This window comes from Cyprinus carpio, unplaced genomic scaffold, assembly GCF_018340385.1.
Source record: "Cyprinus carpio isolate SPL01 unplaced genomic scaffold, ASM1834038v1 S000006515, whole genome shotgun sequence".
NCBI lineage: Eukaryota > Metazoa > Chordata > Actinopteri > Cypriniformes > Cyprinidae > Cyprinus > Cyprinus carpio.
Window position 1 is genome coordinate 1,314,316 of NW_024879183.1, and position 17,157 is coordinate 1,331,472.

General features: G+C 40.3%; 1 protein-coding gene across 1 annotated transcript; it reads right to left on the reverse strand.

Annotated features, from left to right (window-relative positions):
* Nucleotides 1-1,349: 1,349 nt before the first annotated feature.
* On the reverse strand, nt 1,350-15,651 carry LOC109079390 (protein NLRC3-like). The gene is given in 6 exon segments (XM_042754447.1): nt 1,350-2,461; nt 2,907-3,080; nt 3,671-3,844; nt 4,019-5,420; nt 5,423-5,838; nt 15,467-15,651. Coding segments are annotated over 6 exon segments (3,015 nt in total). The 5' UTR covers nt 15,619-15,651; the 3' UTR covers nt 1,350-1,764.
* Nucleotides 15,652-17,157: the final 1,506 nt, after the last annotated feature.

The window sequence follows — 17,157 nt, forward strand, 5'->3', positions numbered from 1 at the left end:
GTGTGTTTGGCCGGCCATCTGCTGCTTTCAGTTTTATTTGTGTTTGCGTTGTTTTTATTGACTGTTTTTAAACATGCAGACTCTCTACTGGTGTATGATCGCCAAACACTTCCCAACATTAGATCTGCCATAGAAAACAGTGTTATCCACGATTTGGGTAGACAGAAAACTTTGCCCCCTCCTCCATTTCTACATGGATTACCTGCTTACTTCGGTCGAATGCCGTACCCATCTCTTCGGAAAAAGCGACAGAGACGACGTGGTAAGCGTGGCGGCCTGCTGGTAAAAATCAAGGCTCAATTGGTACGATTTCCCTACGCTGATCTTCGTGGTCTACTGGCGGATTATGATGTGGGCTATGACCGCATTGTTTCTCGCCGTTCTTTGGAACCTGTGGTTTCCTGGTTATTACCACTGGTCGGCTCGGCTGAGGAGTTCCAGCTTCCCCACTCTCGTTCAATTCGTCTTTGTAGGGGTGGAGTTAATGCCTCTTACATTCGGGAACTGAACCCGGAATCCGCAACGGGAAAAGACCCAGCTCCAGCCAGGTTAGCCCTGGTAAATGCTAGATCGCTGCCTAACAAAACTTTCATCTTAAATGACTTTTTTACCTCCAACTGCTTGGATTTATTGTTTTGTGACTGAAACCTGGATGAGTGCTGGTGAGTCAAGTTTTTTCTTAGAGGTTTTACCACTTAATGGTTTTTGAGCTGGATCGGTTGCATTCCATACTGTGTGCTGTGATTTATCGTCCACCCAAAAACAGTAAGGACTTTATTGATGACTTTTCTGATTTTTTTTGGCTGGAGTTATGCCAAAATATGATCGGGTCTTAATAGTTGGAGATTTTAATATCCATATCTGTTGTCCCGCTTAGTCATTAGTTAAAGATTTTTTTAGATCTTATTGACTCTTTTAACTTGGTACAGTTTGTGAATAGCCCTACACATGAGCATGGAAAATCATTATATCTTTCTAAATATTATGGTTTACCTGTTTGCAATTTAGAGGTATGTGATGCTACCTTTTCTGATCACATTCCTGTTCTGTTTGAAATGTATTTCTCTTGTAACCCTAAACCAAATGTCCCAGTTTGTTGTTGTCGTTCGTCTAGTCCTTCAACTGTTGAATTGTTCTCTGATGCTTTTAAAAGTATTGATGAGGAGTATTCAATGTCCTCTTCTTGTCTAAATACTGAGGAGTTAACTCTACTATTTAATTCTACATGCCATAACATTTTAGATATAGTTGCTAGATTTAAGGTTACTCATGCTAAAACAAAAGTTGAACCTTGGCTAAATGACATCACTCGTGCAGTTAGACAAGAGTGTTGGAGAGCTGAATGCAGTTGGAAAAAAGATAGGATACAGGTGTCTTCCGATATTTTAAAGGAAGGTTTGCACAAATATCAAAAGACTGTTAAAATTTAAAAGTCTAAGTACTTCTCAGATATTATTTCTAACAGCTCACAAAAGCCTCGTGTTCGTGTATAATATAAGCAAATTGAGTGCTTTAGTTCAGTGGTATTCAATCCTTGTCATGGAGACCCACCGCTCTGCACATTTTTTATGTTTCTCTTATCTGACACACTGGAGCGCTCTCCAAGCTAATGATCTGAATCAGGTGTGTTAAAAAAGGGAGACACAGAAAATGTGCAGAGCAGTGGGTCTCAAGAACATGGACTGAAAATCACTGCATTGGTTGTTTAATTTAAAAAGAAAAAAGTGTGACTGCTTGGAAAAGTGACAGCTTGTTTGTGATGTCTTAGTTGTCCTTCACAGGATGTTGTGTAATCTGACCCAGAGAAACTGAAGATTCAGGATAAACCCCAAATCCAGCATAGAGAGGTTCAGTGAATGTGGGGTTGAATGTGTGTAAGTGTGTGAGTGTGTGTGTGTCAGAGACACTGTAGAAGGATAGCGTGCCGGCCAACCAGTCCACATACACTCCTATTCTGTGGGCTATAGGGGCAGATATGTTTTTGTTCACGTTATCGTGCCAGACAGTGAATTCTTTAGCAGAACAATACAGACTCCAGGATTTGTCATTGTATCCAAACCAATCACTGCCATGTTTCCTCCTGATTCCGATATAAGTCACTGCTATATCAGTTCCCTTCCCACTCCATTCAGCCTCCCAGTAATGGTGTCCAGTCAGACTTTCTTCACACAGAACATGCTCATAGTTCTCAAATCTGTCTGGATGATCAGGATATGGCTGTGGTGCTTTCACATGTGTCACCTTTCTGTTATCCTCAGACAGAATGAGTTGAGTGTTTACAGTGTTTGGATCCAGTGTGAGATCACAGGCATCTGAACACAGGAAGAAAGATGAGAATGTATCATTGACCATTTTAGAACTGTGTGTGTGTGTGTTTGTGTGTGTGAGAGAGAGAAAGAGAGAGAGAGACCTACATTTTCTCAGTCCTGTTGTGATTCTAAAATGGCCTCTATGATCCAAACTATACAGAGACAAAAATAAACCACAAATAATAAATGTTAGATTTTTAAACGTATGCAAGATGCAGCTTAAAATATTAGTTAACACTCAGTCAAATCAGTCAATTAGGATTTTGTCAAAATGATAGTCAGAAAATAGTTGTATAAAGCCTAACACTTGCAGAGTTCCAGAGACACATCAGCTCAAAAACAAATAAATAACACAGTGAGAATACATTTATTTTAAGTGTAATAAACACAAAAATACTGTTCAAACAGTTTAAAATATTGAAACACTAAAAAGATCACAGATTCTTCTACAGGATTAGTTTTAGGCCAGAAACTTCATTCAATCATGCAAATAAAGTACTGTATGTATATACATATCTTCTTATGCAACTTATGTCACCCAGCTGAGATTAGCAGTATTAGTGATCTTTAGTAAAACCCTGTTACTACCCCACATACTTAAGTATCTTTAGTGAGCAGTTTGGATCCTCCAGTTTTTCAGAGAGCAGCTTCACTCCTGAATCTCCTGGGTGATTGAAGCTCAGATCCAGCTCTCTCAAGTGTGAGGGGTTTGAACTAAGAGCTGAAGACAAATAACCACAGCCTTCCTCTGTCACCATACAGCCAGACAACCTACAGATGGATACAACACACACATACACACAGGAGATTAAATAAGACATTAACACCTTATAGTTCTAAAATAAGGAAAAATACTCTTGAAGATCTGTTGATGTGCCACTAAATCTAAAAAGTACCCCTGGTTTCTGTCCGTTATTACAACAGTGTTGGTTATTAATTATCCCTGTTTCAAAGAGATGTTCTTGAACCAGCAACAGTGTATTTATAGTGAATGTTATGTATTTTAACATGGAAGTTTGTTTAGGCAATAACTGTGTTAATTAAAATCATAAGTCATATTTAGGATTTTATAATGTGTGCTCCAAGGAAAGGTCAAAAAGATCTCTACATTATGAAGTTAAGACTCTAATCTTAGAATCCTGCAAATAATTAAATATCAAAAATACTTTTAATTTGACAAATTGGCAAAGAACTGAGGGAATGAATTAGGGGCTTGAATGAGCATGTTTTAAGAAAAATGTAAAAACAAAAGGTGCAAATGATGAACTGTTGGTACTGCCACCAGAAATACCTTCTTTAACAGTCTGATAAATGTAACTATTTCTGAACATTCCGGATATCAAAAATAAAATCTTACACACCTCAGTATATTCAGCAGACAGTTTGGACTCTTGAGTCCATCAGAAAGAATCTTCACACCAGAGTCCTGTAGGTCATTGTTACTCAGATCCAGCTCTCTCAGGACACAGTTTGATGACTGTAGAGCTGATGACACAATTTCCCAATGCTGATCTGAGAGATTACTTCCAGCAAGACTGACAAAGAAGAGATAATTTCAAGTTAATAAATGATTAACCAAGCTATGAACTTTTTCCTCTGCAAATTTCAATGTCAATTTAAATTTTGTATACAACACAAATTATAATGCTTTTCAGAGAGGACAATGTTACCCAGCAGAAACACTTTACTGAAAGTAAATAATCACTCACAGAGCTTTCCTGCAGTTGATCACAGCTGGTATCAGTCTTCCTCTTCCCTCATCTGATGTGTTGTATTTCATGAGATCAAGCTCATCCAGTGGTTCCTCTGACATCTGAAGCATGTAGGCGATTGTTGAGCAGTGAGCAGCAGATAAATACTTCTCTGAGTGTTTGTCTAATTTCACAAACTCCTGAATCTCTCTGGACAGAGTTTGATCTTTCACTTCTAGCAGACAGAAGAACAGATTGATGGATCTTTCAGAAGAGAGTCCATGTCCATCTTTGATCTTCTCTTTAATGTACTGTGTAGTTCTCCTGATGCTCTCTGAGCTGTTCTCTGTGTGTGTCAGTAGAGCCTGTAAGAGTCTCTGATTGGACTCCAGTGAGACACCCAGCAGGAACCGCAGGAACAGATCCAGCTGTCCATTTTTACTCTCAAGGGCTTTATCTACTGCTTCCCTATGCAAACTATGAACTACATCCAGAAACTTTGATGTGTTAACATTTTTCATTACATAAAGGTAAAACACATGGAAAGCAGCAAGAAATTCCTGGATGCTCAGATGAATGAAGCTGTAGACTTTCCTCTGATGAATCACAGATTCCTCCTTAAAGATCTCAGTGCAAATCCCAGAATACACTGAAGCAACAGTGATGTCTATGCCGCTCTCAATCAGGTCCTCCTCATAGAACATCACATTGCCCTTCATCAGCTGTTTGAAAGCCACTTCAGCAAGTTTCTCAATCATTTCTCTGTTGGACTGCAGGAGTTTATCTGGATCGCTCCCTTCATACTTCTGGTTCCTCATATTGATCTGAATCAGCAGAAAGTGGATGTACATTTCAGTCAGAGTTTGAGGGATTTCTGCACTCAGATCTTCTTCCAGGAGCTTCTGAAGCACAGTGGATGAGATCCAGCAGAAGATGGGGATGTGGCACATGATGTGGAGGCTTCTTGCTCTTCTGATGTGTGAGATGATTCTGCTGGCTTGATGCTGCTCACTGATTCTCTTCCTGAAATATTCCTCCTTCTGAGGCTCAGTGAATCCCTGAATTTCTGTCAGACGGTGGATGTATTTGGAGGGGATCTGATTGGCTGCTGCTGGTCTGGAGGTAATCCAGATGAGAGCAGAGGGAAGCAGCTCTCCTCTGATGAGCTTTGACATCAACACAGCCACTGATGAAATCTCAGTCACATCACAAACTTTCTGAGCGTCTGAAAACATCAGTGTGATTCTGCTTTCATCCAGACCATCAAAGATGAACACAACTTTACACTCCTCATAAATCTGTGAGTCCAGATCTTGAAGTTCAGGATGAAAGTCCAGCAGAAGTCTGTGAAGACTGTACTGATGATCTTGGATCAAGTTCAGCTCTCGAAATGGAAGCACAAACATGAAATCTACATCCTGTTGGCTTTCCCTTCGGCCCAGTCCAGAATGAACTTCTGCACAGAGACAGTTTTTCCAATTCCAGCGATGCCTTTAGTAAGAACAGTCTTGATCTGCTCTTTCTCCTCACATCCTGCTTCAGCTGAGGCTTTAAAGATGTCATTGCAGTAGATTTGAGTGTCTTGTGAGTGTTGTGTTCTGGCTGTGTTCTCCATCTGTAAAACCTCATGTTCTTCATTCACTCCTTCTCTCTCTCCCTCTATGATGTAGAGCTGTGTGTAGATGCTGCTCAGGAGGGTTTGAGTCTTGTGTAGGTTGATTCCCTCAAATAATCTCTCATACTTGTTTTTCATGTTGGTTTTGTGCTGGTCTTTGACTCTCTGTAGTTGATCATCTGGTTGGTGGGAATCCTGCTGCAGGTCTCCAGTCTGATCATCTCTATCCACACAGCAGAAACATGATCAACAACATAATCAATGAATAAGTTTGAGTTGAGAGGTCTTCTAGTAAAGTCACATGTGTCATTCTCTGAACCAGACATAATAAACAGCTTTAATACAGACCCAGACTATTCAGTGCTTCCCACACATTGACATTACTTGGGCGGGCCACCCAGGTATATTAATGGCTGCCCAGATATATTTGGAGAAACATTTTTGCTTTTATTATTTTTATCCTCTTATACTTTTTTTATCCAACCAAGTAATGAAAACATCTGCAATTGATTAACTAGTGGGATATCTCCTTGCCCTACACGTTTCATATCTGTTTGCGTGAGAACTGTTTCGTCCCGCTGACATTCCCTCGTGCGTTGCAAAGACACGGTGGATATTTCACAAAGACAGGGCTCGACAGTGCAGGCGCATGAGTTGCACTTGTGACTAAACATAGATGTGTGTGAACTGTAAAATGTATTCAGGAGCATGTGTGCGAATAAAGCAAAATCCCCCAGGATGAGTTTTCTTAAATTTAATTTAATAAAAAAAAGTCTTCAATACATGAAATGGTAAAATAAACATCTTAATGATTATTTTAAGACATCTTATATTTGAGGATGGAAAAACATAAATTGTGATACAGCCTATTGATTATTAAACTTCAAAAGGCTATGATTGAATTAAAAAAAGAGTGCTGCACATTGCAGTGTCACAAGGTGGAGCTGTTGCGCATTCAACAGGCTCGCGCTTTATGGGATTAATATCCTGCCATGATTCAAAACTGAAAATAAAGTTCTGAAAGGTTGAAACTAAGTGTTCGAAAACTCAATCTTACAAAAAAAAGTTTTGCAAGATCGAAAAATAAGATTTTCAAGCTTGCAAAATGTAAAAAAATAAAAATATCTCTGCAAACATTGTTGTTTTTGAGATTTCCTTCTTCAGAACTGCAACATTTTTTTTTACGATGTTGCGCAAAGAATTTTTCAGATTTTCAAATTTGTCAGTGTTCTCCCACTGTATTAGTTTGTTTTCCAGGTTTGAAACCTTGTAAATGGTGATCTGAAAACTGGTGTGGGAATGTGTGAAAAAAGTTTTGAAACTCTGAAAACAGAGTTTTGCAGGCTTGCAAAGTGGTAAAAAAAAAAATCTCTGCAAACATAATTTTGTTTTTGAGTTTTCCTTCTTCAGAAGTGCAACACTCTTTTTTACGGTGTTGTGAAATAATTTTTTCAGAGTTTCAAATTTGTCACTGTTCTCCCAGTGTATAGTTTGTTTTCCAGATTTGAAACCTTGTAAATAGTTATCTGAAAACTGGTGTGCGAATAGGTGAAAAAAAGTTTTGAAACTGTGAAAACTGAGGTTCGAAAGGGCGAAACTTATTACATTACATTACATTTGCACTCCTATTGCAGACTATTTTTTCAGAGCCGAGTTTACAACACCGACTTTGCTGAGATACGCCCACACAGTTGCGAGCTTGCGACTCACGTGATTTGTGGCAGCGTTGTCACGCAGCTCTGCTCTGAAACTCTGAAAATCAGACTGAGCAAAAATGAAGCTTCGCAACCTCGCAACTTAAAAAAAAAAGGCTGGAGGGAGGGCCTTTTGCTCTTGGCCAATGCTTTGCTGTCTGCTGACGTACAGTCCAATCACAAGTCGTATTTACTGGAAAGGTGGGATTGACCGACTGCTCCGCCAATGACGAAAGCGCACAGGATACGCAAACAGAGGATGCACGGATCTCTGGCCACAAGGTGGTCCCGTCTAGAGCTGCAAGAACCGCGTCCATGGCTGGTATGGCGTGCGGCCCGGTCCAAAAATAAGGCTACCGACTTGTCGCGGGAATTCACTATACAATTGCCAGTAGCCACTGAGTTTACCACTGATAGGCCGGCGGTGCATCAGTATACACACTCACCTCACGCAGCGAACGACTCACTTTCCTCATGCAGCGAACGACTCACTTTCCTCATGCAGCGAACGACTCATTTTCCTCAGCCGGCGACTCACTTTCCTCACGCAGCGAACGACTCACTTTCCGCAGCCGGCGACTCACTTTCCTCACACAGCGAACGACTCACTTTCCGCAGCCGGTGACTCACTTTCCTCACGCAGCGAACGACTCACTTAGGTTAAAAACACAAACACCTTCCTCACGCAGCGAACGAATCACTTTCCGCAGCCGGTGACTCACTTTCCTCACGCAGCAGACCACTGACTCTCGCTTCATGTAGGGACCGAATATTATAATTAAAGTGACTTCTATAATGTATCCAAAAAAATATTTAGATATGATATTTAAATATTCAGAAATGTGTACAATGTTTTTTTTTTTTTAACTTTCATTAAAATATTTCAATAAAATGCTTGGTTAACTTTTTTCTGCAGTCACTAGGCTATATGTATTGAGACATTTTAAAATCTATATTTTGTAAAAATAATACAAAATAAACCTGAATTATAATCTAAACATCTGTATTTTAAGTAATATATATATATATATATATATATATATATATATATATATATATATATATATATATATATATATATATATATATATATATATATATATATATATAACATATATATGTTATATATATAACATAAATAAGTAGGCTAATAAATATATAATGTTTAAAAAAAATATGATATAAACTATTTGTTCTCCACCACATCACTAAAATTTAACTGTGTTAAGGAAAAAAATGCTCTTTTGTTGTTTTTGATTGCTTCCATTGTCCTCATAAGCTGTTTGTGACGGATTGAGAGACGATAGAGCTGACATTTGGAGTCACCGACTTTGCAAAAACCAAACAAAAACACGTCCTGAGAGTCCAAAAGTTTGATTTGAGCGATTCAATAAATACTGAAACCATGGATTTGCTGTCACCTACTGACGGTTTTATTGTCATCATTATTTATCCATGACAGTCCTAAACCAGACAAGGTGCCAGCACTAGCCTAATACCAGCACAAAAAAACATTTAGCAAAATATTGACCAAAATTCATCCATTTCAGGCCCCAGAAGGAGAAAATCTTATAAATAATAGTTCATTTAATAAGGCAAATTTTTCAATAAAACCTTTTTAAAAATTATGATTTTGTAATTTGTAATCATTATGTGAAATTAGCTACAGGACCAACCCCTCGCCCCCCGAAAAGGAAACTGTCACTATTCCCCCTAAAACAATTTTACAATTCGACCACTGTATAAATACATTTGAATATATAATATTAATATACATATAAATATAAAATAAATTAAAGTGAAGATTAATAGCTTAATAATTTACTTTTTAATTAACGTTTCCTGTCGCCGATTACGTTTCCTGGGGTCGACAGCTTATAAAAACGTAGTACTGGGGTTTTAGCTGTTTGCTGTACACCTTGACCTGACCTGTGCCTTTTTTTTTTTTTGCTTAGCTTAGCTCTTACTTTAATAGTTTATATCATATTTTTTAAACATTAAATATTTATTACTTATTTATGAAATTGTATGAATATACATATGTTTACATTATAATTCAGGTTTATTTTTTATTATTTTTACAAAATATGATTTTAAAATGAGATTTTAAAATGTCTCAATACATATAGCCTAAGTGACTGCAGAAAAAAAAAGTTAACCATGCATTCATAAATTTGCAATAGGCAATTATTTATCATTTTATTTAAATATTTTAATGAAATTTAAAAAAAAAAACATTGTACACATTTCTGAATATTTAAATATCATATCTAAATATTCTTTTGGATACATTATAGAAGTCACTTTAATCATAATATTCGGTCCCTACATGAAGCGAGAGAAAGTGATTAAAAGTGAGTCTCCTGCTGCGGAAAGTGAGTCTCCGGCTGCGGAAAGTGAGTTGTTCGCTGCGTGAGGAAAGTGATTCTTTCGCTGCGTGAGGAAAGTGAGTCACCGGCTGCGGAAAGTGAGTCGTTCGCTGCGTGAGGAAAGTGATTCTTTCGCTGCGTGAGGAAAGTGAGTCACCGGCTGCGGAAAGTGAGTTGTTTCGCTGCGTGAGGAAAGTGATTCTTTCGCTGCGTGCGTGGAAAGTGAGTCACCGGCTGCGGAAAGTGAGTCGTTCGCTGCGTGAGGAAAGTGAGTCGCCAGCTGAGGAAAATGAGTCGTTCGCTGCATGAGGAAAGTGAGTCGTTCGCTGCGTGAGGAAAGTGAGTCGCCAGCTGAGGAAAATTAGTCGTTTGCTGCGTGAGGAAAGTGATTCGTTCGCTGCGTGAGGAAAGTGAGTCACCGGCTGCGGAAAGTGATTCGTTCGCTGCGTGAGGAAAGTGAGTCGCCAGCTGAGGAAAATGAGTCGTTCGCTGCATGAGGAAAGTGAGTCGTTCGCTGCGTGAGGAAAGTGAGTCGCCAGCTGAGGAAAATGAGTCGTTCACTGCATGAGGAAAGTGAGTCGTTCGCTGCGTGAGGTGAGTGTGTATACTGATGCACCGCCGGCCTATCAGTGGTAAACTCAGTGGCTACTGGCAATTGTATAGTGAATTCCCGCGACAAGTCGGTAGCCTTATTTTTGGACCGGACCGCACGCCACACCAGCCATGGACGCGGTTCTTGCAGCTCTAGACGGGACCGCCTTGTGGCCAGAGATCCGTGCATCCTCTGTTTGCGTATCCTGTGCGCTTTCGTCATTGGCGGAGCAGTCAGTCAATCCCACCTTTCCAGTAAATACGACTTGTGATTGGACTGTACGTCAGCAGACAGCAAAGCATTGGCCAAGAGCAGAAGGCCCTCCCTCCAGGCTTTTTTTTTTAAAGTTGCGACGTTGCGAAGCTTCATTTTCGCTCAGTCTGAGTTTCAGAGTTTCAGAGCAGAGCTGCGTGACAACGCTGCCACAAATCACGTGAGTTGCAAACTCGCAACTGTGTGGGCGTATCTCCGCAAAGTGGGTGTTGTAAACTCGGCTCTGAAAAAATAGTCTGCAATAGGAGTGCAAATGTAATGTAATGTAATAAGTTTCGCCCTTTCGAACCTCAGTTTTTAGAGTTTCAAAACTTTTTTTTCACCTATGCGCACACCAGTTTTCAGATCACTATTTACAAGGTTTCAAATATGGAAAACAAACTATACACTGGGAGAACAGTGACAAATTCGAAACTCTGAAAAAATGATTGCACAACACCGTAAAAAAGAGTGTTTCACTTCTGAAGAAGGAAAACTCAAAAACAAAATTATGTTTGCAGAGATTTTATTTTTTTTACCACTTTGCAAGCCTGCAAAACTCTGTTTTCAGAGTTTCAAAACTTTTTTTTCACACATTCGCACACCAGTTTTCAGATCACCATTTACAAGGTTTCAAATATGGAAAACAAACTATACACTGGGAGAACAGTGACAAATTTGAAACTCTGAAAAATTCTTTGCGCAACATCGTAAAAAAAATTTCTGAAGAAGGAAATCTCAAAAACAACAATGTTTGCAGAGATATTTTTATTTTTTTACATTTTGCAAGCTTGCAAATCTTATTTTTCGATCTTGCAAAACTTATTTTTCGTAAGATTTTGAGTTTTCAACACTTAGGCTATGTTCACATGCCGGGCTTAATGCTCAATTTTTTTGAAAAATTTGATTTTTTTTGCAAGGCCGTTCACAATTTCAATTAAACGCGACCTTTTGTGATCTCCTGTGTGAACGTGAAATGACCCAGAAGTGACCCGCATGCGCAGAAGAGTACTCAACGGCCAACGACGTCACTCGTTGTTTGCGGAAGTAGCTAACGTTAAACATGGATGTCAACAACAGTGTAGGCAACAGCGGAGCTCTTTTAGCAATATTAAAGTTATTTTCCCAACGGAGCCAGCACATTTACAATCTTCTCGTTTTAAGAAGAAAATTAAAAAGAAGGAGGAGAGCAAGGTTTTTGGCCATGGCGTTTTGTGGAGCAGTGTTAGCAACGTCGGTACAGAGAAACGTGTGGGTGCAGAGTCGCAGCCAGGAGTGGTGAGATACTGATGTGAGTGGCTTCTAATATCTTCTCGTTCCCGCCTACTTCAACGCAGAATTATGACGTTTGTAGCGTATCAATGACGTACGGGTCGGATACATGTTGCCTGGCCGTTCAGACGGAGGTCACATTTCAAAAGATCGGATACGTATTGGATTCAGGACCACATACCCAAGTGGCCTGGGTCACATTTGAAAAGATCGGATATCAGACACACATACCATAAAGAAAAAAAAAATCACAATTCGCACATATCAAAAAAAATCGGAATTGGGTCGTTTCAGCCTGCAGTGTGAACGTAGCCTTAGTTTCAACCTTTCAGAACTTTATTTTCAGTTTTGAATCATGGCAGGATATTAATCCCATAGCGCTTCAGACTGCTTTAAAGTGATTCTCATTCAATGAATAGCGCACATTTATAGCAAGCGATTGCTTATGAATTCGTTGATGAATTATGACAATGTCTACTTTATAACCTGAAATATAATATGCTTTAGACGGTTGTAAGAATGCATATTTTATCTCTCATCTAAAGGCTCAGGCCACAAGTAGGCATTTCAAAATAAGAGTCCCTGTGTTTTTCGGGCTTGTTTTTAATTAAAATTCAAGATTTTTCTTTTTTTTTTTGCTTGGATGCAACCCCACAGTTTCTATTGTAGTTTCTGGCTTGGATGCTTCCCCACAGGAAGAAAAGTCAAAGAACATTATTTGACACATATTATTCAATATATAGATTTTACTAGTAAATCTGTGTCCCATTCACTGAGAGAGACACTATATGACAAAGCAAGGAGAATTCTACCATTTAAATGCTGTAATTTTGCATTTACAATGCATAACAATGCATAATATGAGTATGCAATTAAATGTAATAGTAGCCTATGTAATTAAAATTGTAATAAATACAAATATTGTTAAAAATCACACATTATTTATTATTTGTCACATGTAGTAGACAATTTTTGGCCATGGGTAATAGGAAGATTTTCCACCCGGCTACCACCGCAAGTATATTTCAAACCTGTGGGAAGCACTGCTATTGTAATGCAGAAACTATCCCAGATCAGCTAGAACCATCTTAATTCTTCAGTGACACTTAGTACACTCCATGTTTAAACACAGTCAAACATTGCATTTATAAATGATGCTCCACAAATGAGCCCTTGACAAATCTCTCAAATCTCTCCTTAATGAATAATTAGACTGAAATGATCAGAACTGCAGAAAACTGAAACCAGATTCACAAAAACCCTGCTAAAGCACACACAGCTGATGACAATAATGGATGAATCTGGATCAAATTCAGGTGAGAGCACTATGATGGAGCAAACCCATTTGTGATGAGGATCAAAATATAGGTAAATAAAGTGACCAGTTATGATGTCCTTTGTTAAAGGAGACATTGATCGCAAATATGGGTTCATTCAGTGATACCGATCTTGGGCCCGTTGCACCAGCTGGACATAAAAAGGTTGAGTTAAATCCATACTTCCGACTAATATACACACATCTTTCCGAACAATATATAAACCAGCTAAACCATCTAAAACTACGACTAGGCGCAGCTAAGCTTTAGTGTAAACAAGACATCTGGCAAAAGATAACAGCGGCAGTAAATGAAGCTGAGGGCGGATTAGGAAACCAGACAGTCGAGGAAGTAAAAAAAAAAAATGAAAAGTTCTTCTTCAGGCAGCCAGGAGTGACTATAGTCTGCTCAAAAAAAGGATCCCCTCCTAAAATCTCACCTTACAGCACTATTATAATTGATGTGTTTGGAGACAACTCGCCAGCTTTTACTGGCCTAAGAGGCTGTGACACTAGTGCCAGCAACATAGATGAAACGGCAGAAAAGCAAGTTGAAGCTGAAGAGGACGGAAGGTTTTCTTCCATTTCAAATTAGTCATCAGACACCAGTTATGAAGGTAACATTAAAATAGTGGGCTAATAAATAGTTTTAGGATATAGACCTGTTTACGCTGTGTACGGTGTAAACTACACAAATTTTTGAAGCAATTCATATTTTAATAAAGCATTAAACTTTTGCAGATAATCCCAATCTGTCTTTAGCACCGCGGACAGCTCCAAAAAACACGACAGTGTTACCTCCTCGAAGGACAAGGGAAAAATCTACATTATTACTCTTTAATAACCAATGCCAGTTTAAGGTAGCTAAAATAAATAAGGGCAGGCAGCTTTATATTTAAACTAAGGCATATTTAATATGCCTTATGCCTTAATTTAATATTTAAACTATTTGCACTTAGTGTAAATAGACACTCCGTTAAAGTAAACATGAGCCACACACCTGCACTTGAGCACTCCTATGCAGCTCTCAATGATCGACCTCATCTGTGAGTGCACATAGTTGTACCATCTTTCCTGCTCCGTTCAGGGTACCAGGACAGGTGTCATCAGCCACTTCTTTAAAGGGTAGCCACTGTCGCCAAGCATTATGCCAGAAAGCCACCCCTCCTCACAGTGTCTCAAGATGTGTGCGTCATGTGCAGACCCATACCATCGCGCCACCACATCTATTAATTTCATGCTTGCATCACAGACAACCTGTACATTGATTGAGTGAAAGCCTTTCCTATTTACAAAAAGGTACTCATTTTTAGATGGTGCCTGAATGCGCAGGTGAGAACCATGAATACAGCCAAAAATACTGGGTATGCCGGAATCTCTTCATAATTTGTCCTTAGTGCGTGTGGCCTCCTCCTGGGTGGGTAGACGAACATGTATTTGAGCCCGACTTTGAAGGGCCAGAGACACTTGTCATATTGCTTGGCAGGCTGTACTTCTGCTTTCATTTACCATATCAGCGAATGTATTTTGGAAAGATCCACTTGCATAAAATCAAAGAGATATTAGCACCTGCAGTGCTGGGGAGAGCGCTCCGTTCCTGTCTGTTGCATGCTGTAACTGCAGTGATAACTCTGGATAATTCTAACAGTTCAACCCTGCTGAAAAGAAACATTTCAATAAGTTCTATGTCTCCATATAAATCTAGAGGATTGGTGCGGTCTCTCATTACTCTTTCACGCCTGAAAGCCCGTCTATCGTGTAGCCTGTATATCAGGCGCACCATTGTCTTGTAATTGTTTTTATTTAATATGTTTATTACCACTATGGAAACAAGGCAGGCTTTTCACTTAACACCTACCTTTGATTATGTGTAAGATTTAGTCCCAGACGTAGCACTACGCCGAGATGGTGCAATGGGTATAAATTCTAAGCACGACTTAAAGTGCAATTTACGTCCAGCCTAGTCTTACGCTCGGCTGTATGTCCAGCTGGTGCAACCGGCCCCACAACATTAAATAATGTCTTACCCTCATTTTACTGCAGCAGTTCAATCAGCTGCATGTTTGTACTCACACAGGGTCAGAGGTCACGGCTTCATCACTGATGTTTAAACCTTGTCTCTTGTCTCCAGTATCAGCTATCATCTCACCTGGGGTTAGAGGTCACTGATCCAGCACTGAATTTAGAGGGTTCCATTATGGATGCATCTCTCCTCATAGACACACAGCTGGGCTCTGGAGATGCTGCTCTCTTTCTCTTTCTTCTAGTAATGACAAAAACATCAGTAATTCAAATTATTTCTCTTTCTCACTGATTATAATACTGTCTCTTGTCTCCAGCACTGGTTATTATCTCACCTGGGGTTAAAGGTCACTGATCCAGTACTCAATTTAAGAGGTTCCATCATGGATCCATCACTCATCATAGACACACATCTGGGCTCTGGAGATGCTGATCTCTTGTTCTGATAGTGAATATCCTCCTCCTCTTTCTCGTCATGAAGACTCATTTTAGAGCCAGTGACCTTGTGTTTTCTCAAATATGTTCAGTTCTGCATTTGGACATACAACAACACACACAACTCAACTGTTACCTTTAGACAAACTGAAAAATAAAGCATTTCCTTCAGTATTAAAGTTCTGGGGCCGTATTCATAAATCGTAAACTTTGGAGCAGCTTTTAGCCTTAAGATAATTTAAGAGAAACTCTTAAAAATAATGGACATGTCAGTTCTAATTTTAGGACTGCTACATCATGCTCTAAGAGTGTTTCACAAAGCGTTTAAACACTAAAATCAGCTCCTAAATCTGTGAAAATTTAGGGGTAGTCAAGAGGACTCCTAGGCTGCATTTATACTGCAAGTCTTAATGCACAGATCCAATTTTTTGCACAGATCTCCTCATTTGGCCCGAACGGAGGCTTACAGAGGGCTTCTAGCACCACAGCCAGGTCCCATGTGGGGACGCGAGATCGTACCAGCGCACTCTTTTCAGAACTCCTGGAAGCAGAGCAATCGGGGAAAAGTTGACAGACGAAGCCTCGGCCATGTCTGTGCCATGGCATTCAGTCCCAGTGGAGCTGGATGAGTTAGAGAGAACCAAAAGAGACAGTGCGATGTCTCTCGAGTTGCAAACAGGTCCACCTGAGCCTGGCCAAAAACTCTCCATATCTGCTTCACCACCTCGGGGTGAAGCATCCATTTCCCAGGCCTTGGTCCCTGCCTCAACAGGATGTCTGCTCACATACTGAGATGCCCAGGAATGTGTACTGCTCTTAGTGAGAGGAGTATGCTCTGGGACCACACAAGGATCTGGTGCGCCAGTTTGTACAAGGGATGCAAATGCCGACCTCCCTGGTGGTAGATATAAGCGACCACCGATGTGTTGTTGGTGCGCACCAACACATGGCGATCTCTTAGGTCTGGGAGAAAGTGTTTTAGTGCTCAAAACACGGCCAGCATCTCCTGACAATTGATATGCCATGTCAGATGGTGACCAATCCACAGACCCCGGGCAGGGTGGCCACTCATGACTGCTCCCCAAACGGTGTGGTGAGAGAGACGCATCTGTCTTTAGCGTTGCGCAGCGACAAGGAGCTCCCAACACTGGGCCCATTGATCTCCTGAAGGCACTGGGGGGAGACGGGCACCGTGTAATGCTTTGTGAACCTCTCTTCCCCAGAAGGGCCTGCCCTCACCAGTCCTGAGCCCCAATAGTCAGGACTTTTTGGCCGAGGACTTCTTAGCCTGAAGTACAGTTCGCAGATCCGGCTTAGGCTTAAGAAGTCCCCAGCGCACGCTCTGTTTCTGAGCCTCTCTGTATGAGGAGCTGGTACGCGGAGGGGACTGCTCCCACCCAGCAGCCCCCAGAGCTGAGACGCGGCGAGGGAGGAACCACTGAAACGCCGGCACCTGTTTACGAGCCTCCTGGTACCTGTTGACAGCATTGTCGAACAGGTCAGAAGACGCAAGTGGGACGTCAAGGAAGAAGACCCTGTCTTTCTCTTTGCCTCCATGTCTGACAGGGTCAACCACAAATGCCTCTCCGCT